At 38.5% G+C, this 24934-nt stretch overlaps 2 protein-coding genes across 2 annotated transcripts; one reads left to right on the plus strand and one right to left on the minus strand.

Moving 5' to 3' along the window:
- LOC137246161 (dynein regulatory complex subunit 2) lies at positions 1-24522 on the plus strand. The gene is made up of 7 exons (XM_067777246.1): positions 1-135; positions 212-464; positions 14777-15000; positions 19600-19992; positions 20074-20271; positions 24082-24323; positions 24363-24522. Exons 1-7 carry the CDS (start codon positions 1-3, stop codon positions 24520-24522), a joined length of 1605 nt encoding a protein of 534 aa, XP_067633347.1.
- On the minus strand, positions 16232-19034 carry Obp59a (Odorant-binding protein 59a). The gene is made up of 2 exons (XM_067778329.1): positions 18247-19034; positions 16232-16496 (listed from the first exon to the last, which is right to left on the minus strand). The coding sequence occupies exons 1-2, from the start codon at positions 19024-19026 to the stop codon at positions 16260-16262; spliced, it is 1017 nt and encodes a 338-aa protein (XP_067634430.1). The 5' UTR covers positions 19027-19034; the 3' UTR covers positions 16232-16259.
- Positions 24523-24934: the final 412 nt, after the last annotated feature.

Here is a 24934-nt window from a genome sequence, read left to right on the forward strand (position 1 = left end):
ATGGGCAAGAAAAGCAAAGCCAACAAATTGGCTAAAATGTCGGAGGAGCAGCGAGCTCGTTATATGCAAATGCGAGCCGATATTGAGGAGGAAGCAAGGCGGCGAAAAGTTCAACTGTTATCTCTTTTTATGAAGGTAAAAAATGTAAACGTTTTTTAAAAGGTTTATTCAATTTCATTTCATCGTCTTTCACACTTTTTCCACATAACAGAATAAACTGAAACGCGAAGAGGCATTTTGTCGCTTGAATATGGCAAAAATTAATCAGGAATGGCGCTCCATTTTGCGTCAAGTAAAGGTGCAAGAGTTGCGCAAGGAAATGGAAGAGTTACAGATATTCTTTCAAGAGCGTCTCGATCGTAAAGATCGTATCATCAAGCGTCTACTCAACGATATCGATATTGCTGAGGATATGTATTCGACGTTGCAGCAATCGCATATGGAAATGGTTAATAAAATAATTGGTAAGAAAGCATACCCACCAAAGATATTGAAACTTATATATAACTAGCCTTTTATTATTGTAATAGAGTAAAAAAAAGACCTAAGTGGGTTGACAAATTGATTGGCAGGCTTCCGTGAATAGTATAACAAAGTTTTTTCGAACTAAAAATACATTTTGGTTTTAAGTTAAATTAATTGATATGAAAGGGGTGAAGAAATTACTATTCATAGAACAAAGGAGCCAAACTACAATTAGCTAAAACCAAAGAGAGTTGTTTAGATGAAAATAGGGTCATTCTTTTCGGGTATTTAAATGGTTAAATTATTATAAATTGTGTAATAAAGTTATAACAGTTCTTAACAGTTTTCATTTCAATTAGAGGTAAAAACGCATGTGTGTTGAATCGCCGTCCTAGGTAATAAATCTTGGAAGAGAAATATTCACCAAAGGATAGTAAAAACGAAATAGTCCCGAAATAATCCCGACGGGATCCCGGACGGATCCAGCAGTGATCTCGGGAGGGCCCTTAAATGATCCAGAAATAGTCCCGAAAAGTCACGGTATCCCGGACGTATCCCGAAAGCCATTCAGAGATAGTCCCTGATGGGTCCCCGAATGATCCTCAGATACTCCAGAAAAAGTAACGAAATTACCCCGACGGGATCCCTGACGGACTCCGAAAACCATCCAGAAATGATCCCTGGAGGGTGCCCAAATGATCCTGAAATAGTCCAGAAAAATTCACGAAATGATCCTGACGGGATCAGATACGGATCCCGAAAACCATCCAGAAATGATCCCTGAAGGTCCCTAAATGATCCCTGTCCCTTCTCACTTAGTAAGCACTCGACTTATTTGACCCATTGAGATTGTAATATTGGTGAAGGTCAGTATACTTAAAGTTATAATGTATACAAATTATTAAAAGGAAATTGTTCGAAGGAGTCGTGGGACCTCCCCCTTTCCATTCTCGAAAAATGTTTAGCCAGTAGACTATTGTATATCTGTGCCCCAAATTTCATCAAAATCCGTGTAGCCGTTCTGGCGTGATTGACATCCAAACTTTCACATTTATAATATTGTGGCGAATTTTGACATCACTATGTTGTTAGTAAATAATCACAACAACAAAAACGGCAAGTAGCCACACTTATGTACAATGCAACGAAGAACATTCCGCACACATAACCAGCAGCTCGAAGCAAAGAGATATTTCACATACGTATATGTATATAGCCGGTAGAAGAAAAGCATAAACTACAATTAAACATGTACGTACTAGCAACCCGCATCCTGTTTCACACAGGTTGCAATATTTAAAAATAATAATTTGTTGTTGCGTTTTGAATTAATGGTTCAATTAAAAATAAACGAAATTCATAAAAGATTAAGTCCAAACCGAAGTTAAATATACAATATTTGCACCTTTCCCATGAGGAGCCAAAACATATACATAAATTATCTTTGTTTGTTACACGGGATAGAGCTACATGTAATTTGCCATGTGTGAAACATTGAGCTCTTAGGTCCAAACCGGCTAACTTAAGTGTTTTTCCTTGAACCTTATTTATTGTTACCGCAAAACATAATTTGACTGGAAACTGTAGCCGTATAAATTGAAATGGGAGATCTGTTGGTACTATCGGGATTCTTGGAATCAAGACGTTTTCTTCAGCACCACATCCAGTCAAAATTGAACACTCAATCAAACCTTATTATGAAAAGCTCGGCCCAAATACTTATTTAAAACGTAACAATAAATTATTATAAAAATATTAAACTGCATGGATGAAAGTTAAGGAAAAATTATCTTAATTAATTGTTTTCATTTCCTTTCCTTTTCTTTCTTTTCCTTTCCTTTCTTTTCCTTTCCTTTCGTTTCCTTCCCTTTCCATTCCTTTCCTCTACTTTCCTTTCCCTTCCTTTTCTTTCCTTCTTTCCCTTCCTTTCTTTCCTCTCATTTCCTCTCCATCCTCCTTTCTTTTTTTTCCTTTTTTTCGTTTACTTAGCTTTTCTTTCATTTCCTGTCCTTTCGTTCGCTGGCCGGTCCTGTCTTCTCCCTTCCTTTCCACTCTGTAATTTCCTCTCCTTTTATTTCCTTTCCTTGGCTTTCCTGTTCTCTCCTTTCCTCTTCTTTCCTTTCCTCTCCTTTACTTCCCTTTTTTTCTTTTATTTGTCCTTTCAAAAAACTTCACCGAAAAATTTTACCAAATAATATAAAAATCGCACTCTATGGTACTGTATGGTACTTACCTTTGCAATAATATTGATAAAAAAAGCTCACTTTTGTTTTGATTTTAAATTAAATAAAACAAATTATTAGCCCAGCTTAAACAACTTTCGTACAAATTTTAATGAGAAATTCGTGAAAACCAACTGTTCTTTCTAAAATAACTTATTTAGGGCTGCCATAAAAAAACATTAAAAATTGATACTCATTTAAATTGTCTTTACGATCAGCATACAAATTAGCATAAAAAATATACTGAAGAATTAAAAATCCTTAGTGCACAAATATTAGCATATAGATGCAAAAATACCAAAAAATAAAACTTTTGTGTCCGAATTTTAAGGAAATGTTCAATATTTCTTTTTTTTTTTTATGCATTCTTAACGATTTATCCCATCCATCCGTTTATGAGTTATGTAACAAAAATTTTATGATTTTTTTCTACATTTTGGCAATTTGCCACGCTCCTATAATATATATGTATCTTCAAATTATATTAAAAAAAATATCCATCTCACGTAGCTAAGCTTTCAAATGCAAAAAACCATTTTAAAATCGGAGCATTCTGTGTGAAGTGATGTGCTTACAATGACGTTTAGCGACTTTATTTTATAAGATTTATAGATAGATATACATGGGTAACCAAGCATGAGACACAACTTTTCTCGAACACATGCTCGCGAAACAACCACACCTTAGCGGAAATGGGCGAACGAGAAAACCGAAGTATAAAGCAGCGCAAACTGAGGAATCAGTAATGAATTTGATTTAAGCACGCTATTAGTTGTGAAGTATAATTGTGAAGTACTACTCCCAAAGCAGTCTAAATAAAGACCATTTTGCGATACTGAATATTCGACAGTTCAGCGCTTCGAACGTTAGCAGTAGGTGCATAATTATCAGGAAACCCCCAACAGACATAAAGTTTATCTCAAAGATAGCGTTATGCATACGGCTTATAGCCCAAATTAGGACATTTTAATTATGTTTTTTAACCAACTCAAAATCAGGTTTACATAGGGCATTATAATATTGTCACGGATATTAGCATCACTAAGTTATCCCATCACTAAGGCGATGCTAAGGCCATGCCAAGCAGTATTTACGTTAATAATCAAATCAAGTATACACATATATAAGGCAGCCCAGAGAGATGTCACACACAGATGCATTTACTTATACGCCTATGTGCGCGCGAGAGACTGTAAACTACAAACATTCACATCAATAATTCAATCTTTATGTACCTACATAAACCAATAAATAATTGCGTCTACACATATGTACCATGTACGAATACGAGCAGCGGAGAGTCAATGCGCAAACACATGCATATATATGAGAAGTTTGAGAGCTACTGGACTAGTAGATTCTGGAAGCGCCTAAAAGATGTATAAAATTGTGCAATTTTAGTTATAGCTGAGAAGTTTGAGAGCTCATGGACAATGCTAGTACATTCTGGAAAAATGCGAACGAGGAAACCAAAGGGTGTCAGAAGTGGGATTGTTGAATAAATTCCAGAGGACAACAAGGACTTGGCAAAGTTCATTGAATTAAAGATTCAGCAACTAAAGAAGGAGTTGGAGAACCGTGCATTGAATACAAGCGGCGTTAAACACGAACTTCAGGCACGGCTAAGAGAGGCAATGGAAGTAGAGGAATTGATGTGGAAGAGTATGTCTTTCATCTTGGTGGCGAGGAGACAACAAAAATTGAAGAGAAAAACGAAACATCGCAGACGGTTACCAGCACAGACTTGAACAAGATATTGGCTGCAATATCTGCACAAACATCGACAGTAGCATCAATGTCGTCACAAATGTCATCACAACTGGAAGAGCAGAAGACATATATGGCATCACAACTGGAAGAACAGAAGACAAATATAACATCCCAACTGGAGTCACAGAAGACATATATGGCATCCCAACTGGAATCACAGGAGGCACGTATTTCAGAAATGACGTCGCAAGTGTCATCTCAACTGGAAGACCAAAAGCCATATATGGCATCTCAATTGGAAGCGCAAGAGGCCCGTATATCTGAAATGTCGGCAGAAATTTTGGAACAAAACTGGAAGCGCAGGATGCAAAAATGGCTCAATTTCAGGCAGAAGTAGATGATTTAAAAGGTCGTATGGAGCAGTTACAACTAAATCGCCCAGCTGTTTCAGCGAGTAATCCAAAGGTAAAGACACCATCCTTTGACGGTTCTGTTCCTTTTCAGATCTTTAAGCTACAGTTTGAGAAGACCGCAGCAGTGAACCAATGGAATGCTGAAAATAAAGTTGCAGCTCCGTTCGTGGCACTGAAAGGGCCTGTCGCGGAAATCTTACAGCCAGTATACAAAGCTCATCGTGTAGAAGTGGAAAGACCAGATTGGGTAGACACTATTTTGGAAGCACTGAAGGGATCACAACAGAAAAATGCCGGAGTTATTAAATGTTCCAAGTGCGGAAACCCAGGTCATATTGCACGACATTGCAGCAGCGGTCCCAATAGCTCCAACAATGTGGGTGGTTAAACGCAGAGCAGAAGGTGATGAGCAAATATCCGAGACCACTCAATCGTTAAACTAAATCGAGTCAGCCGCAAGGGGCGACAGCTGGCTCCCGCAATTGAATGCCCCATAATCTCTATCTCGCAGATTGGAAGAAGATCGAGCAATCTTACTGTTGGAGAACATGTGGACGGAAAGGAACGGTTACTGACTGTAGATACGGGTGCATCTCATTCCGTCATTCGAGCGGATTTAGTCAACAAAAAGATAAGACTATTGCTTGGAACAAGATTACGTACAGCCACGGGAGAGGACACCCAGGTAATTGGAGAAGTAGAATGTGAAGTCGAAATTGGGAACGTCACGGTAGTACACAATTTTATAGTGGCAGAAATTGTTGATGAAATCATAATTGGAGTGGACTTCTTAATCGACCAGGGCATCAAGATCGGCATGCAAAGCAAGACGATGTGATATAAAAACATGGATGTACGACTTAATTTCGGCTACGAGAGAGGCTACAGCAGTAAACGAGTGCTGGTGGAAGAGAGTCAGCAAATACCACCAAAATCCGAAGCAGTCATCTGGGCAAAGGTTGATGGAGATTGTGGGACAAACAAATTGTGGGTTGTCGAAGCAGCAAACAAATCAGCACTAAACATACTTGTAGGAAAAACCCTGGCTATGACAAAACAAGATGGACGTATTCCGGTAAGAGTACTCAATGAGTTCAAGTCACCACTCAAACTGACTAAAGGAGCTATTTTGGGAAGATGCCAAGAGGCTGAAGTAGTTATTAACTGTGAACAGCTCCAGGAACACGTTTCAGCTAGTAATACTGATCTTTCAAATGACATCACGGCATGGATGCAGGGGCTAGAGGAAGCATATCAGAGTAAGGCAAAACAACTGCTCCTAAAGTACGCGAACATATTTGACCAGGATGATTCTAAACCAGGCTGCACTCACGTTGTGAAACATCAAATTGACACTGGAGATGCGAGGCCGATCCGTCAAGCTCCACGTAGTGTTCCACTGGCGAAGCGGGAAGTTGTGAGTCAAATCATTCAAGAAATGAGCGACAGCGGCGTCATCGAACCATAAGCTAGTCCATGGAGCTCACCGGTAGTACTTGTAAAAAAGGAGGATGGAAAAATGAGGTTTTGCGTGGACTACCGGAAGTTGAATGACGTAACGAAAAAGGATAGCTACCCATTGCCAAGAATTGGCGACACTCTGGACTCGCTATCTGGTACGAAATGGTTTTCCACGCTGGACTTGAAAAGCGGCTACTGGCAAGTGGAGGTGAAGGAGGAAGATAAAGAGAAAACAGCCTTCAGTGTCGGTGATGATCTTTGGCAATTTACAGTGATGCCTTTTGGACTTTGTAATGCACCAGATACTTTTGAGAGACTCATGGACCAGGTACTGAAAGGACTACATTGGAAAACATGCTTGGTGTACCTGGACGACATCATCGTATTGGGCAAGAACTTTGATGAACATCTTAAGAACTTGGAGGAAGTTTTCCAGAGAATAGCTGGCGCTGGTCTGAAGTTAAGTCCCAAAAAGTGTGCGCTGTTTAAAAAGGAAGTCAATTATTTGGGTCACAAGGTAACGACAGAGGGCATCTGCACTGCGAACGAAAAAATAGAGGCTGTAAAGGATTGGCCAAGACCACAGAACCTACATGAATTGAGAAGTTTTCTTGGGCTGTGCACATATTACCGCCGATTTGTACCAAATTTTTCCAGCGTAGCCCATAGCCTCCATGAGCTTACAAGAAAAAACAAAGCTTTTGAATGGAAGAAGGAGCAAGAAGTGGCTTTCCAAACATTGAAGGACCGTTTGTGCACTGCCCCAATGTTAGCATATCCGATTCCAGGAGCAACATTTATTCTAGATACAGATGCGAGTGGATATGCTATAGGAGGCGTTTTATCACAACTGGTCGATGGACAGGAGAAGGTAGTTGCATATTACAGCCGTTCGATTGGAAAACCAAAGAGGAACTACTGTGTTACGCGGAGAGAGCTGTTGGCATTGGTAGAGTGCATTAAACATTTTCACAAATACCTCTACGGCCAGCGATTCCGTGTCAGGACAGATCACGCAGCGTTGAAATGGCTTCTGCAGTTCCGTAATCCGGAAGGACAATTGGCACGGTGGATCGAGCGACTACAAAGCTATGACTTTTCCATTGAGCATCGAAAAGGTAGTACCCATGGAAATGCTGATGCAATGTCACGAAGACCATGTAGTCTGGAATGCAAGCACTGTTCAAAAGCCGAGGCTAAAGAAGACATTATAGATGTCCGGCTAATGAATATAACATGTACAGATGAATGGGACAAGGAACAGCTAAGAAAGTGCCAGCTAGAAGATGCAGATCTGTCACGTGTTATGCAAGGGCTCGAACGAAATGAAAGACCAAACAGAGAAGAGATGTCAGCAGAAAGTCCCATTGCGAAGTCATATTGGGCACAGTGGAACAGTTTAGAATTAATATCCGGTTGCCTTCATCGAGTATGGGAGAGTGAGGATGGTAAATACAAGAATATCTTGATAGTTGTTCCCAGAAAGAGGATTCCTGACGTGCTCACCGAGCTGCATAATGGTCCAAGCGGAGGTCATCTTGGAATCACGAAGACGCTCGAGAAGATTAAACAGAGATTCTATTGGGTTGGTTGCCGTCAGTCGGTCACTGAGTGGATTGCGAACTGCGAGGTTTGCAGCGGAGTGAAAGGGCCCAGAACACGAAGTCATGGCCAGATGAAGCAATATAACTCAGGTGCACCATTTGAAAGGATCGCCATGGATGTCGCAGGTCCATTTCCTACTAGCAACCGTGGAAACAAATACGTACTGGTGGTTATGGATTATTTCAGTAAATGGCCAGAGGTATACCCAATCCCAAACCAAGAAGCAGAAACAGTAGCAGAAGTGGTTAAAAACGAATGGGTTGCAAGGTATGGTGTACCAATGGAGTTACATTCCGACCAAGGCAGGAATTTCGAATCAGCTGTGTTCCAGGAAATGTGTAAGTCATTGGGCATTCGAAAAACACGGACAACTGCATTGCATCCTCAATCCGATGGTATGGTAGAACGATTCAATAGAACATTGGAGGAGCACTTAAAGAAAGTAGTAGACAAGTACCATAAAGAATGGGATATCCGCATACCATTATTCTTGATGGCTTACCGATCAGCAGTGCATGAGACAACGGGCCAAACCCCTGCAAAAGTAATTGTTGGCAATGATCTTAGACTGCCAGCTGATTTGAAGTTTGGGATAGATGCCAATGCGGAGAGAAATATCAGGAAATCCACTAGTGATTTGGAAGAAGAGCTAAGAGAAATACATGATCTGATAAGGCAACGAACAAAGATTATGAGTGACAAGATGAAAGCCAGATATGATAAACCAATTAATTCAGAAGGTTTTCAAGAAGGAGATTTGGTGCTGTTATACAACCCATAACGTAAAAAAGGTTTGTCCCCGAAATTGCAGTGTAATTGGGAAGGCCCATACAAAGTTGTAAAACGGATCAACGATGTAGTGTACCGCATACAAACCATCGGTAAACCACGAACCAAAATGAAAGTGGTCCATTTGGAAAGGCTGGCAACGTTTAGATCGAGAGATTTGTCTGATCGGGACCATTGTGATTGATAAAATTGTGCAATTTTATACATCTTTTAGGCGCTTCCAGAATCTACTAGTCCAGTAGCTCTCAAACTTCTCAGATATATGCATGTGTTTGCGCATTGACTCTCCGCTGCTCGTATTCGTACATGGTACATATGTGTAGACGCAATTATTTATTCGTTTATGTAGATACATAAAGATTGAATTATTGATGTGAATGTTTGTAGTTTACAGTCTCTCGCGCGCACATAGGCGTATAAGTAAATGCATCTGTGTGTGACATCTCTCTGGGCTGCCTTATATATGTGTATACTTGATTTGATTATTAACGTAAATGCTTGGCATGGCCTTAGCATCGCCTTAGTGATGGGATAACTTAGTGATGCTAATATCCGTGACAATATAATAATATATTAGGTACAATAACCTAATTATAAGATTTATGAGCAAAGATGGATACCTTCTAATATTTGGCCACATATTCGGATAACTGTAAAAGGGCCCGGAAACGCGGATTCCGGATACTATCTGTTTGCCAGGTACAAACCCCCTCTTGTTGAAACCTACTTTAGAAGTATTAACCACAAAATATTTCAAAAAGCGGCTCGAAGTCCTTTCTAATTCAGTCTGTCGATTATATTTGTTTAATAAACATGGATGAGTTCGTGGGGCTGAACAAAGGAAATTTTTATGAAAACTAAACCTACGAACCTGAATCGAAATTTAAATTCATGGTTGAACGTCAAAAAATGGACAAGAAAATCAACTAATTTAAAAATAGCATTAGAAATATTATAAAGGCCATAACCATGATTCAATTACTAGAGGTTTGTTCTTCAATGATGACAGATCTTAGACACTCCCAACTTGAAAAATCTGGACGGGTTGCTTTTACGAAGTAAGGAAAACGGGGAATAATTCAATCCCCTTCAGTGAAATTGTAGTAGACAAGTATCTTTGGTAGATAATAGTAGTGATAATAAATTTGTAAATGCCAAAATTTTTTGGGAAAATAATTCATTTCCTACGAAATATTTCGTGAATTGATAAAGTTATGTTGGTTTGATCATTCTTTCAGAAATTGTTTGAACAATGCCGTACGTTAGAATTTTATTCAATAATGCACTATCTCAAAATTTGTTTCCAAAACTCCCTACATGAGCATAAGTTCAATGCATTTTGTTATAAGAGGGAGTTAATGAAAAGCATTCTGAGATGAAGCGTTCTTCAATTTAACTCTAATATAGGGCGGTTTTGTGACAAATCCTGAATTGTGAAATTTTTGAAAAATATTTTGGGATAGCATGATTTTGAACAGGCAGCCCACATGGGGTGATACGCTACTCAGCAGCCGCAATGAACTGACAAAAACAAAAGTAAAAGAAAATGGCTAATTGTCTTAGAACTTTATATTCCTACCTTGACTTTGACAGAAGAGTTAAGCTTTTGTGCGGTCCTGCCGCTACACAGGGAGTATTCACCTTTTTATTCTGAAATTTCGGAAAGCTCTTTTCCGTTAAGTATTCATGGAAGCTTTCCGGACAAACCGTTAATTTAGAATATTCGGAATATGTTCATTTGATACTACCTCACGAGGTCCGAATATACATAATATTCCAAATATAAACAGATTCTCCTCTTAAATGGAGGCGGATGTTCCGAACATACGGAATTAATATATCAGAAGGTCGACTTTTAATACGCGCCCAAAAATATCGAGAGAAGTGTCAAAGACGCGTATTGACCTCGATAACAATAATTCGAGGGCGGAAATAAATATTCTAGCTCGTTCAAAAGATATTTTCGAAAAACCGAAAATTACCCCGGGTTTCGTTGACGGCCTTCAGCCGAGCTTATAAAAAATTACCCTGGCCGGTCCACCAATGAGGTCGGATCAAAATTAAATGCGTGCAAATTCCCTTTGTACACAAAATCTTTTACAGTGCACAAAAACATTACAACAAACACATGAAAATTGCCAACTTCAACTGCACATATCTCGGGACAGAGATACAATTTTTCTTTTCCGCCTTAGGATTATTGTTGTCGAGGTCACCTATCTCGATATTTTTGGACGCGTATTAGCAGTCCTGTTCTAGACTTTTACCTGAATAAGTTAACATGCCCAATGAGTACATTTCGTTATGGCATCTCCATTATTTACTAATGACATTTTTACGTGAATCGATTTAATAGTCGAGGTTTTGACGTTGAACGATGAACTTTGAATTGGTTTAGGTTTCGTATGTTCACAGGTTTACGAAAGTGCACGATACCTTGGTGTCCGTACTTTTCATAAAACCTATGTTCAGCCACTCTAATAGATCATGGCATAGTTAATAAATTCATCATAAAATTAAAATAAATGTTCTAAGGAATTATGCAGTTAAGAACTTATCGGGTATTTGTAAACTGATTGCTTCCTATTTCTACTACTAATATTTTTCGAAAATTCGCAAAGAAACAACACAGTTAACGGTTGTCAATTCGATTTGGGAGCAAAATGGCTGCAATTGTCAAAAAATGTGTCTGTCGAGCAAACCTCTTGTGATTGAATCATGGGCCATAACTAATTGTTTTACTCATTGAGTGTGTTAACTTATTTGTTCCGTAACTTATTTATTCGTCAGAAAATCAGCCATTTTTACTTTTATTATTTTTTGTGAGTTCGGCTGCCGGCTCGAAATCGTCCTATCTCAAAATATTTTTCGAAAATTCCCCATTTCAGGATTTGTCTCAAAAGAGCCCTAAATCAGAATAACGTTGAAGAACGCCTTATCTCATAATGTTTTTCATAAACGCCCTATCTTATGTCAAAATGTATTGAATTTATGCTCAGATGGGAAGTTATTGAACAAAATTCTGAAGCGCGGCGTTCTTCAAACAAATTCTGAAAGTACGATCAAAGCAATATAACTTTTTTAACATTACTCAAAATCATTGTGAAATCATACAAGTGGCGAATGTTTGAGAAAAACATTCACAATAGTAAACAGCCTGAATCACCTGTTAAATCGCTGTTCGATTACTTAAATCATTTGCTGAATTATGTTTTTCAAACCGTTTTGTAGACGACTGGTACATTGCATTATTTATATATTATAAAATGTTTGCTTAGTTGGCTGCTCATATTTTCTCTATTAACTAGATTCTAAAAATTAATATTAATTTGTAGTCTCATTTTCTGTAAAAGAAAAATTGGTTTGAAACACAAATGGGCAATTCATGGCATTTCAATTTATGAACTGCAAGCAAAAACCAAACCTTTCTTACATTCTCTGGCCATTCGCGACAGCCGTTCTCCCTGTCAGCAATTATTTGACAGGTAGGTATGGTAATGGAGGAATAGAAAGATTTTTCACTTGTATAAATTCACAATGCTTCAGGAAAAAATTTATAATTTCCTCAAAGCATGTTTGCATTTATAAAATTAGTATCGGGGGATTAAACATGGATTGAAATATTCCCCATTTTCTGTACATTTTAAAAGCAACCCTTCCTAATTTGTATACTCAGCGTGGTTTGCACACAGAGTATATTAACTTTGGTAACATAAGGGTTAATCGTAACGCCATAAACGAATTGAGATAATTATAGACTTCCAAATATCAAAATGCTCAGGGTGAAAAAAGGAATTGATTTAGCCATGTCCGTCCGCCCGTCCGTTCGTCTGTCTGTGATAACTTGAGATATCTTATTTAAATTTGGTATATTGATTCCTTTTCACTCATCTCCCATAGCTATTCAAAATGAGCGAAGTCGTACAATAAACGCGGCCATTTTTTATATATGACATTTTGGAAAACATGAAAAATCTGATTACTGAGTATATAATACACCTAGAATGTTGAAATTTGATGTGTGGACTGATATTGAGACGCTTAAAAAAATTTTTGAAACATTTTTTAAAATAGGCATGGCACCGCCCACTTGTGATAAAACCAATTTTACATATATTATAAATCAAAAACCGTTAAACCTATCATTACAAAGTTGGGCAGAGAGGTTGCCTTTACTATGAGGAATGCTTCGAAGAAAAATTAACGAAATCGGTTAAAGACCACGATCACTTATATAAAAAATTTTAAAGGGGCGTGGACAAATCAAATAAAAAATCGTTCCAATATACACCAATAAAATAAAGTACATCAATGGTATTTCTTTTCCCAAGTGGAATTACACCAAAAAATAAGGAAAAAAATAAAATGTTTAAAAAGTGGGCGTGGTTATTACAGATTTCGCTCATTTTAAATAGCGATGGGAGATGAGTAACAAATACCAAATATCAATAAGATATCTAAATATTTATTCAAGCTATCGTGTGCACAGACAGATGGACAGATATGGCCAAATCAATTCCTTTTTTCATCCTGAGCAGTGGCATAACTAGAGCATCTGGCGCCCGTGGCAAATTCTTTTGAGAGAAACCTATCAATGAAAATCGTCACGTCGTTCTCAGTTTAATTTTAATAAACTTTGAGACTTTCAGCGTACTCAATTACACGTTGTATATGTCGCACTAATGGCCATAGAGAATTAGGCAAGAGAGAATGGTCTGTAGTCCACGGTAGCCCAACGCGGAGTGCTGAATGCATTTACAATGAAATAAAAATAACAATGTAATTTCAATAAGATATTTGGTAAGAGAACTTTTTTTTCGAGATTTTTGTTCCGGAAAAAAGTCTATAACATCATCAAAGTTTAAAGATCGGGCTATAGAATTTCCAATATACAGAATTGACAAGTTACATAACCTGTATTGTCTCATAGAGTTTCTTAAGTAGGTTTTAATCAATTTTAGTTTTAAAATGTGATCATTCAACATTAGCTGTAGTCACAGGAATTGTAAGAAATAACAGTAATGCCGTGTATAATTCAGGAAAATTGCAAGACATAAAATAATTTTTTTTATTATTAGTAAATCAGCAAGGTCTCTAATACACGACGATTTTTCTATTTCTTTGTCTTTCTCTGTCTTTTTTTTATCTCAATAAACTCTTTCTTTTAATAGATCAGTGCCATTTAAAACTTGTAGAGTGGAAGGCTGCAAAACATTGAATTTGAAACAATTTCATTCATTGGAATGAAACGCTATTTCAGTTGGTTTATAATGATGTCCAATACTCTATAAAATATGTTCACTTTGAACAAACAAAATGACGTTTTACAATCCTTTGGCGAGATTTAGGAAATTCAAGGGTGATGGCCAATTTGTCTGCTACACTATTCGCTTCCATTTTTAAATTTTCAAATTCTTGTCAATACCTTTCTAATTCTTCTAGATAAATTTTCAAACGTTTTAAGGCATTTGAAAGATTGGTGGCTTTAGACTGAAGTGCTTTAGAGGCTGCATCGGTAGTAAGTAAGATCTTGCAATGGAAAACCCATAACATAAAAAAATTATAGTTTTCGATATGCTTTTTGAGTGAAACAGTTTCATTTCTTTCAGCTTATTTGCAATTTAGCAGATATGTTTTCGTTAGCGCATTTTGAACTTCAACAAACTGAACTTTTAAAGCTAAAACGACATCAGAACGTCCTGCCCATCTTGTAGGGTTTAATTGAAGACTCAGGTACAATGTAAAAAATATTTTGGAGCTCGCGGCCTATTGGCCCAGGGCTCTCTTGGGTCGGTGGCACATGGCATTTTGCCAGCCTTGCCAAAGTTCATAATATCGAAAATTATCGAAAGTTTCAAGTTGTAGGAATGTTTCCTTAAAATTCAGATATACAAATAAATATGTAAAATAAACAGCAACGTAAATCCATTCGGTTACACCCGAACTTAGACTCCCTTACTTTTTTGAGAATAGTTTGTGTTGAAAATATGCCTCAGTAGGATTAGAAAAGTAATTTACCCGAAATGAACTGTACAATTGAAACTCACGCTGAGTACATAATCTTCGGTTACACCCGAACTAAGACACCCTTACTTGTTGTTTTTCTTATAGGTATCCAACAACAACGCATGCACTTTTTCAAAGAAAGCTATGAACAAAACAAAGGTGCGGTACTAGGAGAGTATCAAGAAGACTTTACGTATTTTCAAGAAGAACGTCGGCAGGCCCTGAAAAGATTGGAATCTGTAAAATACCAATTGGATGATGGAAATGAAAAGCATTCGAGGGAGAGAGAGGAGAGGCACTTGAATCGCTTAGATAAACTTAAAAGTGAGGTAAGTGTATAAATTTACTTCTCTGTGTATTTTCTTTTTTTGTTTGTTTTCTTTAGAATTTGTTTTCAAATATTTCGTTGTTGCTTTCCTAGAGCTTTAAATCTTGAACTTTCGATGAGTTAAGTGAATCCCGGCAGTCTCTTGTTGCTCTTACATACCGTTACACAAATGCCTTATTGAACACATTTTTCGTAATCGCGTTTTTTACACACTACTGTATGATATACGATTTAAACTCCCTTGGTGTGACCAATTGGTGCCGGTTGGCGGAGCGAAGGAACGACTGGCGCCTTGTTGGACGGCCATAACCGTTAAGACGTACTTTATGATATATAAAAATACACCATTACAATTTTTTAAATTTCAGTACCAAAAACCATGCCTCTCTTTAATTGCATGTAATGTATATAAATATTACTTTTTACCGTTTAAAGGATGGTGGCTGCCCAACAAGGCCTGCAAACTGGCGCCAATTGGTAGCACCAAGGAAATTTTAAACGTTTCACTCCTGGTCCTTCTAGTGTTATGGGAGCAGCCCCCGTCCCCTGTCTTCGTAAGTTGGTTCAGTCTTCTTCTTTTCTTATAGCGATAAGAAGGCTCGCCGAAGTTTTTGGAGAATCGATGTTGTTGGTCCTTTGCCGGATACAAGTATGGTAAATTCCGGAAAATAGCACCAATAAATTACCAACCTGAAAATCTCGGGAACGATTTGGTATGACCACGTTAAACATTTTACCCCATCCAACTCGTCCTTTCGTGAGAAACTTGGGATCGCCAGGTTGGCAATTGGGCTGGAGAAACTATGAACTGAGCTGGCGACCCCGATAACAATATCTTCTTGGCCGGAGCACTATCGTTCACTTACAACACATGGCCTAGCCAGCGTGGCGGATGTTTTAATTGGCTGGACGTTGACCGCCAACTTTTCTTTGGATACGCGTAATACGTGATATATCTTTAACTTAAAAAGCTACAATGGCAATGGCAATGGAAAAAATATCGTGGGGATGCCATAAAATACATATTTAATAACTTTGAAAAATGGGCGTGGCAACGACTATTCATACCGCTAGTAATATCTCGAAAAGGGTTTTAATATATAGCGACGGAATTTCATATGCTCTTTCTTATGCAAAGGAAACCTGTCTTGTAGAAAAAAATCAGGAAAAGCGTTTGATTACCACACCCACTTTGATATATATGTGCTCCAAATGGTTTCTTTTTACTGTAGATAAGTTTTATTTTGTTCACTTCACACTTCAATTAAAAACCATATTAAATTCATGCCAATCATCACAATTCACCTTCGCATATTCAGCCATGCAGTTGATGAGATCACGTGAGTAGTGACATTTATCACGTCGACGCTGTGATTCCATATAATGAAAGCAATCTTGTATAGTTTCAGTGTAGAAGTTACGTAGTTGACGACCACGCATCTCACGCGTAAGACCATATTGCACTTTATAACGATCCGGATAATCATCCGAGTTGAGCTGAAAGAAAACAAGTAAGGAAGGCTAAGTTCGGGTATAACCGAACATTACATACTCAGCTGAGAGCTTTGGAGACAAAATAAGGGAAAATTACCATTTAGCAAAATGAACCTAGGGTAAACCTGGAATGTGTTTGTATGACATAGGTTTCAAATGGAAGGTATTAAAGAGTATTTCAAAAGGGAGTAGGCCATAGCTCTATAGGTAGACGCTATTTCGAGATATCGCCACAAAGGTGGGCCAGAAGTCACTCTAGAATGTGTTTGTACGATATGGGTATCAAATGAAAGGTGTTAATGTTTATTTTAAAAGGGAGTGGGCCTTAGTTCTATAGGTGAAGGCGTTTTCGAGATATCGATGAAAATGTGGACCAGGGTGACCCAGAACATCATCTGTCGGGTACCGCTAATTTATTTGTATATGTAATACCACGAACAGTATTCCGGCCAAGATTCCAAGGACTTTTGATTTCGCCCTGCAGAACTTTTTCAGTTTCTACTACTTAATATGGTAGGTGTCACACCCATTTTACAAAGTTTTTTCTTAAGTTATATTTTGCGTCAATAAACCCATCAAATTACCATGTTTCATCGCTTTTTTCATATTTGGTATAGAATTATAGAATTTTCGTAATTTTCGATATCGGAAGAGTGGGCGTGGTCATAGTCGGATTTCGGCCATTTTTTATACCAAGATAAAGTGAGTTCAGATAGGTACGTGAACTAAGTTTAGTAAAGATATATCGATTTGTGCTCAAGTTGTCGTGTTAAGGACCGAGCGGAAGGACAGAAGGTAGACTGGGTATAAAAACTAGGCGTGGCTTCAACCGATTTCGCCCATTTTCACAGAAAACAGTTATCGTCATAGAATCTATGCGCCTACCAAATTTCACGAGGATTGGTACATTTTTGTTCGACTTATGGCATTAAAAGTATTCTATACGAATTAAATGAAAAATGGCGGAGCCACGCCTATTTTGAAATTTTCTTTTATTTTTGTATTTTGTTGCACTATATCATTACTGGAGTTGAATGTTGACATAATTTAATTATATAGTGTAAAGATATTAAATTTTTTGTTAAAATTTGACTTAAAAAAATTTTTTTTAAAAGTGTTTGTCATCCGATTTTGCAAATTTTTATTTAGCACACATATAGTAATAGAAGTAACATGCCTGCCAAATTTCATCATGATATCTTCAACCACTGCTAAATTACAGCTTGAAAGACTTATAAATTACCTTCTTTTAAAAGTGGGCGGTGCCACGCCCATTGTTCAAAATTTTACTAATTTTCTATTTTGCGGCATAAGATCAACGCACCTACCAAGTTTCATCGCTTTATCCGTCTTTGGTAATGAATTATCGCACTTTTTCTGTTTTTCGAAATTTTCGATATCGAAAAAGTGGGCGTGGTTGTAGTCCGATTTCGTTCATTTTAAATAGCGATCTGAGATGAGCGCCCGGGAACCTACATACCAAATTTCATTAAGATACCTCAAAATTTACTCAAGTTATCGTGTTTACGGACGGACGGACGGACGGACATGGCTAAGTGAATTTCTTTTTTCGCCCAGATCATTTTGATATATAGAAGTCTATATCTATCTCGATTAGTTTATGCCGTTACGGGTTACCGTTATGCGAACAACGTTAATATACTCTGTGAGCTCTGCTCAGCTGAGTATAAATATTGAATTAAGTACTCGCATTACTCCGATTCCATCAAATTTCAACTAAGCACCTACTCACCATATTCATTTCCTCGAAGAAACAATGTACGATGCAAGCGGAATCTGCAGTTTCATAGCTTGAATTGTTGTTGTTTTTGCTATTGTTATTATTGTTGTTTGAGTTATTCTGATTATGATTTCGTTGGTTATTAGCGCCATTGCCACCTCCATTGCTAATTCCGCTACCATTACCTGAATTACGCCCGCCACTGCTACTACCAGCATTGTTGACATTTCCGCCACCAGTACTTCCGCCATTGTTATTATCATTTTCATGTCGTCCATTATTTTTGTTGCCATTCGATGATGATGAGGAGCTGCCTGATGACATGGAACTGCTGTTATCACGATTATTTTGTTGGCGATCTCGATTACGTTGCTTCAATACATTTCGATTATCACCGCGATCGCCGCGATCGTAATCACCATTATTATGGTTATAGTTGTTATTATTGTTATTATTATTGTTATTGTTATAGTTGTCATAATAACTCTGGCCGTTATCATTATAGTCGTAATTATAATCATGACGCGAATTACTCCCATACTGTGCTCCAAAACTCGGTTTATGTAGAGGTCCATAGCTATTGTAGAATGAGGAAGATCCTGAAGTTCCTCCACTGTTTGGACGCATGGCCTCACCGACCTTACGCATGCAATTACGCGTAATACGTTTAAGCTCAGATTCTGAGAGTCCATCGTCCGTGCGGCATTTCAATGAGCAGCACGTAGTGACCAGCAACAGGAGCAGCAACAACCAGATGCGACCAGGCTTAGAGACTAGCGTTTGTTTTGACATGATCGTGGAATTTGTGGCTGTGAGCTACAGTGCCCACAGTGTTGTGGCTATTTATAGAGCTTTTTGAGCACTGTTCAAAGTACGCATGCGGTCATTTGAGTTTAAATGATTGCCAATCAAAATAGCATGCAATTACCAATGTGACAATGAGATGTCGGCGCATTGTTAGAAATGTCATAACTGTCAAAAACAAAAAGCGCAACATTAATGATAATAATAATATTTGCCACATACCTTCGAGAAATGGACGAACTTCTGTTCCAATCTAAGGTGAGCTGCTTATAATTTTTTCTATAAATTGGCGGACGTACATCTTGTGTGCCGACTCCGACCCGCATCTGCTATAGAATATAACTTTGCTGAGAAGCTTTAATGGAAGAAAAAGGGCTTGACAAGCTACTGACAACGGACGACCACGTTTTAGAAATATTCTCTTGAATATTTTATGTAAGTTGTCTTGTCACTTGAGTTGGCCTTTGGCTAATTAGCTGGCCACTTCCTCGGCTTATTTTTATCATAATAATAAACTATTATTTTCAAAATCCTACCTCGACCATCCCTAATCTGTTGTAGATGCAACTTTACATCGAAAATATCACCCAAAATGGCGAAACAAAGCTTGAACGCCTTTGGCAGGAATATCAGGATGTACTTGCTGGCTATATGTCTCATACTGAAACATTTTATGCCGAATATATCGAATTAAGAGAACGTGATGAAGAGAGTACAAATCTCATACGTAATCACTGTCATCAAATTGAACGTGCCAGTGATCAATTGGCTCATCTCAAGCTGATCTATGACGATACGTTGGATCAAAATGAAGTTGGATATGTATATTTTTTAAAGTTAAGAGATGATCTGAAACATCGCACGTCAGAGTGCAAAGCGAATTTCGAGTCCGAGCTAAAGCGCGATGAGGCACGTTTCAAGCTAATGAGCGTTTTGAGTTACAATGTGTTGAAGGTAAGTGTTGAAGGAAGTTATCGGGTAGTCCTATCTTCAAAATACCCAGTAACTTTTAAATTTCTTAAAACCTCTTTGAAGCATTTAAAATCAATCGCTTGTGAAGGTGAAACGCTACTCCAATTGGCTCTGGTTTGTCGCAAACATGAAACCGAACGTGAGAAACTATTACCTTTGGGCTTACCGCCGTTAGGTAAGCCAATGTTGACGGAAGACCAAAGCGCAGAAGGAGAAGAAACTCTGAAGGATCTTGAGCAGCCTTCAAAACATTTGAACGAAGTAAGTTTTTCGGTTTATTTGACTTCTTTATTAAGCTGGATTTTCTGTAGTATTATAAGTTTCAGACCAAACTTTTCCACCAATAATGATAAGTTTGTCTTAGTATTCAGGTGGTTAACGCCATGTACTCTTCGAACGATAATTAAAACAAAGAAATGGGCTAAGGTTTATTGAATTATAATGGAGTTATTTAATTTCGGAAACTTCTGGTTACACAATGAATATATTCAGTCTATGCAAAGTCCTCACTGACCGGTTAGATCAACCTAACATATTGTAATGAATTTATGGTAATTCCTCTTATTTGCAACTTTCTTCAAACGTTCGTATCGCTAAACTGATGAATAAAACACTCCAATATTCTGTATTACAAAATTGTCTTTATTAGACTGCTTTACAATTAACTTCACTTCGCAACTGATAGCGTGTTCAAAACAAACTGACTTTGCTTACTCAGCTTTTGCTCCTTTTATACTCTCTGCTGAGTCGTTCGCATACTTCTAGGCTTTTCTTCTTCTAGAATTTACTACTTGTTTACCAGCTATAAACTACAGATGGACGTTTATAGCTTCTCGCATAGCAATATGCGCGATGATTGCATACTTTTGTGAGTATCTCAGATATATGCATGTGTATGTGCGAGAACTACTTTGCTGATGATTGCATACTTTTGTGAGTATCTCTCCGCTGCTGTATGTACATATGTGTAGACATAATGATTGATTTGTTTATGTAGATATAAGTGACTGCTTAGTATCGGCTTAGAGATGATAGTATCCCTTAATGTTGCTAATATTCGTCACAATATGTATGTATACGATTTTAAGCAATGCAATAAAGGAAATTATGATATGACTGTCGTCAATAAAATTCTAAATAGGATATTATGACAAAGGTCACCGGTATCACAAGTATTCCCACCCCTCTCCGCTATACTGATTCAGTAGCATCACTCGCACTCACCTACTGTAAAAGCGCTTAGCTACTGATGAAATACTAAACAGACACATTCCCTGAGAACATTGTCATTTCATTCGCTACATGATCGCCGACACCGCGAGCATAAACATCTCAAATAGTTTATCATGACCTTATATATTTATCTACAGTCCACGGTTTTTTTTTGCATGATATAGAGTCACTGTCACGGTGACTAGAGACGAACGCAATTTATTTTGTGTACCTCACTCATCCCAAGCTACTGTACCAAAGGGATAATTTCACCAAATAAATTTCAGCGCGTCTGTTTGTTGGTATCGATACACCATTAGTTGTAGACACAAATGAATCAGTACCTTATCCACCGATTAGTAGGATACCGCTCCACCATTTAATCAACTTTGGCTAACTGTTGACCAACCTTCCGGTTATCTGACATTGGTGCACCATTCGTCAATTCAGCGACCCTATCTGACGTCGTCACTCGGCTGCAAAACCACCGTCCATACCTTGTACACCTGCAAGAAACCACCAGTCACATATTCCGCAGTATAAATACCACCACTCCGTTGGATCTAACTCAAAATACCTCCAAATTTGGCTTTGGATTAGCTGAGTGCTACCCTGCGACGATGACCACCTCCCAAACTTGGTCCATTAGAATATATGTGATGCTTTTACTGCAAATATTCATATGCTATTCGAGCCCAAAGACATTTCAATTATGGACTGCTGCTTTATACAGCTACAGGTTGCATAACACAGACATCGATACCAGACCAATGCCGTCCAGCAGATTACCCTATGCTGGCAACACTATCTCACACGGTTACTTCACATAGATATAATTTGCGTAATGCGACTGTAATATACTACTTCCCTCTATCCTTATGGTAGATCTGTCATCCGCTGAATAAGTTCAAAGCGGCATTGTGTTCACCGAGCACCGTGCACTATCGTCTTTTCAGTATATCATAAAATGAAGGTATAGCTATTTGATCAGGCATTATCTCTCGGTTCACAACATAATGTCAGCCCAAAAAGCTGCTGCTTAGAGAAATAAACTGAATGAGACTCAGTGCCATTATCCTGCTTAGGAAGATGCTGAAATTTTGGTCTGAGAAATATGGTATCACAGACTACTTGGCCACATCAATTATCCTCTCGGGAAAAGCTGCAGTCGCAGTGTTGCCTCTTTTTGTCCTCTTCAAGAATCCATAGTCCTTCTACTATCTCAATTTTACTCATGAACAACTTCAACCAGCCTCCGTAATGTAGATCTAGTGTCCTGCTCTACCGAATCAAAGGTCCTTGTCATGAGTTACTACTACTACCACTAGCATCAAATACTTTTGAACATTTTCTGGAAGAATGTTGCCATTGGCAGTTGTTTTTTCTGCCCTGAAAATATTTTCAGTCAAATATATCTGCCGTTCGTTGTCGGCATAAAATACGTGAGTCCGCCAATAGTGTTCAAATAGTGTTCGATCTGCTCGCGATCTGTTCACGGAGTTATGGCATTGTGCGACAACTTTATTATCCCTGCCTCGTATCCTTCTCAATTCCGCTTCTCTTTTCGGACACGTATGGGAATTGGCCGTTCGAGCAACATCTCTCAGCGTCATGGTCAGGCGCTTGGCCTGCGGACTATTTACAAGATGCCTTCCCAACTCTGTCGTTTGTATCGGCACACATTTTTGGCGCATTCCCATCTGCTCATATGACGAGTCCTCTCCTACGCCCTTCTTCGTCTCTTCATCTACCAGCCGCTTGTACTCTCCTGATGAAGCCTGTTTTGAGGTATGCATCAGAATTTTAGAAGGAGGGCGTGCTCTTTCTCACGGCTTGTTTGCTACTATCGCTAGGCCTTTAGTACTAAAATTATACAGCAGACATGATTATAGGAGTTTCCTTACCATGACTGCTGCATTCACGTTGATTTTAGAAACCTTGCATAATGATGAGATTCATGGCCCCATTATGATCGCGATATCGAACGAGCTCTCTTCAAGGAGCAGGGAGAAATCACCCGACACCACCAACGTCTGTGCTCGAGGTTTGTCTGTAAAGTTCGCGGCGCCATAGTTGTATCTGCCCAAATTCACTTCCACTGTCCTCGAACTATGGTTTTTTACTGCTGGTCTCCATTCTTACCTTTCTTATAGCTTGTATTATCTTGTGTTTATTTGTATTAATCGCGCATAATTCAGCTGTTTGTCCATTTTCAACACCTCCGACTCTGCGTTTGACGCTATACCCTTGTCATTTTCCGCTACTTTCAGTCTTTCGATATTTTTTCTATCTCCCCTGTTTTTACAATATTGGGGTTATTGCCCTTAGGGCTCCTATTTTTAAGGCGCATATAAATATTTCCCGCGCCCCAGGACAATCTCCCAAGCAGTGAATGCAACACATCCCCCGGTTCCTTATTAATTTGAAGGAGGTGGTATTGGACCCTTTCCGCGGGCCAAGATACGTGAAGTACCTTCCAATTCCATGTTGGTAGATTCGGGGCATGTTCTCCGGCTTCACCGCACGTGCTTTCCAAACCTTGGTCTTTGGTATCGAGGGAATCAGTGCTCTATCCACAACCTACAACTCTCTAAAACCATTCTAGAGTCGCATTGTTGGTGCAGGTCATTAGGTTAGCCCCATCATACCATCCAGCTGTCTCGAAGGCTGGTAGCGGTTTATTTGGTTCATTATGTTAAATGTTAAGCTGTTTGCCTTCTCCCAGCACCTCTGCACCGTTTAGAATAAGTTAGACTACGTCAGCCAAGTGTAAAAGCTCCTCCTTAATTACTATTTAATTCTTTCCCTTTCGTCCATTTTGAACTAAAACAATTACTTTTTAATATTTCTTAGACACAGAACACAAGCTTTGCAAATTGGTTATTGATGGAAAACTTTTGGCGTCGCGTCAACAATGCCCGTGTCGATGTGATCTGTCTACGACAGCAGAAAAAATCACTTCAAATGGAAAATATCCGACTCAAGGCCGAGCTGCAAGAGCATCTGATCAACTTGAATATTAGCAATGGATCAAATCTACACGTAAACGACTATCTTGCCAAGCGACCCAGCAGCATGCGCGTGAATCGCGTAACACAGCTGCCCAAAGATCAGCGTCAAAACAAATGCCGCAGTGCAAGCGAAATGCGGCGCTCATCAGAAACTTTCAGTAGCAGCGGCGGCTATCGGCGTCCCATTAGCGCTTGCATTGACGCGAATTTTACAAGCACCGTACGAACGGCGCGTTTATTACGCGGAAAACCGAAATTGGCGAAAATTGAATCATTTGTACGGATGTAATAATTTTACTAATTTTTTTGGTTTTTTTTGTAGCTGCGCTGCTCATTAATTGCGGCTACAGGAAAGTCTAATTAATTTGTTGCCTTAAATTATGTAATTTATGTGTAAGTTTAAAATGTCATAAATTTTCAAGCGACTGCGGATGATAAAAAATAATATTCAATATTCAATCAGTAAGTTGTTATCCTTTTACTACATCCGCGCCGATGATATAGAGCTGAACTGCGAGCTGTCATAAATTTAGTGGCGTTGATTTATTGAACTGGCGAAATTTTTGCATTTAGCTCATGTATGGGTCAGGGAGCGGGTAACGGCGTTTGTGGCAGCTATGTATGCATATGTAACTAACATTTTTTTGTCTACGGGTTTTATACCCAACCGCGCAATGAGTAGTAGCTTGAAATCAAGATAA

The sequence above is a fragment of the Eurosta solidaginis genome, chromosome 3 (genome assembly GCF_040869045.1).
Source record: "Eurosta solidaginis isolate ZX-2024a chromosome 3, ASM4086904v1, whole genome shotgun sequence".
Taxonomy (NCBI): domain Eukaryota; kingdom Metazoa; phylum Arthropoda; class Insecta; order Diptera; family Tephritidae; genus Eurosta; species Eurosta solidaginis.

Excerpts from the sequence above, each read along its gene's own strand:
- Obp59a (XM_067778329.1), bottom strand. The coding sequence starts at position 19,026 with ATGTCAAAACAAACGCTAGTCTCTAAGCCTGGTCGCATCTGGTTGTTG. Across the intron at positions 16,497-18,246 it reads TCTTCGAGGAAATGAATATG|CTCAACTCGGATGATTATCC; the intron begins GTGAGTAGGTGC and ends GTTTTCTTTCAG.
- LOC137246161 (XM_067777246.1), top strand. The coding sequence starts at position 1 with ATGGGCAAGAAAAGCAAAGCCAACAAATTGGCTAAAATGTCGGAGGAG. Across the intron at positions 19,993-20,073 it reads TGAGTTACAATGTGTTGAAG|CATTTAAAATCAATCGCTTG; the intron begins GTAAGTGTTGAA and ends ACCTCTTTGAAG. Across the intron at positions 24,324-24,362 it reads GTGAATCGCGTAACACAGCT|CGAAATGCGGCGCTCATCAG; the intron begins GCCCAAAGATCA and ends CCGCAGTGCAAG.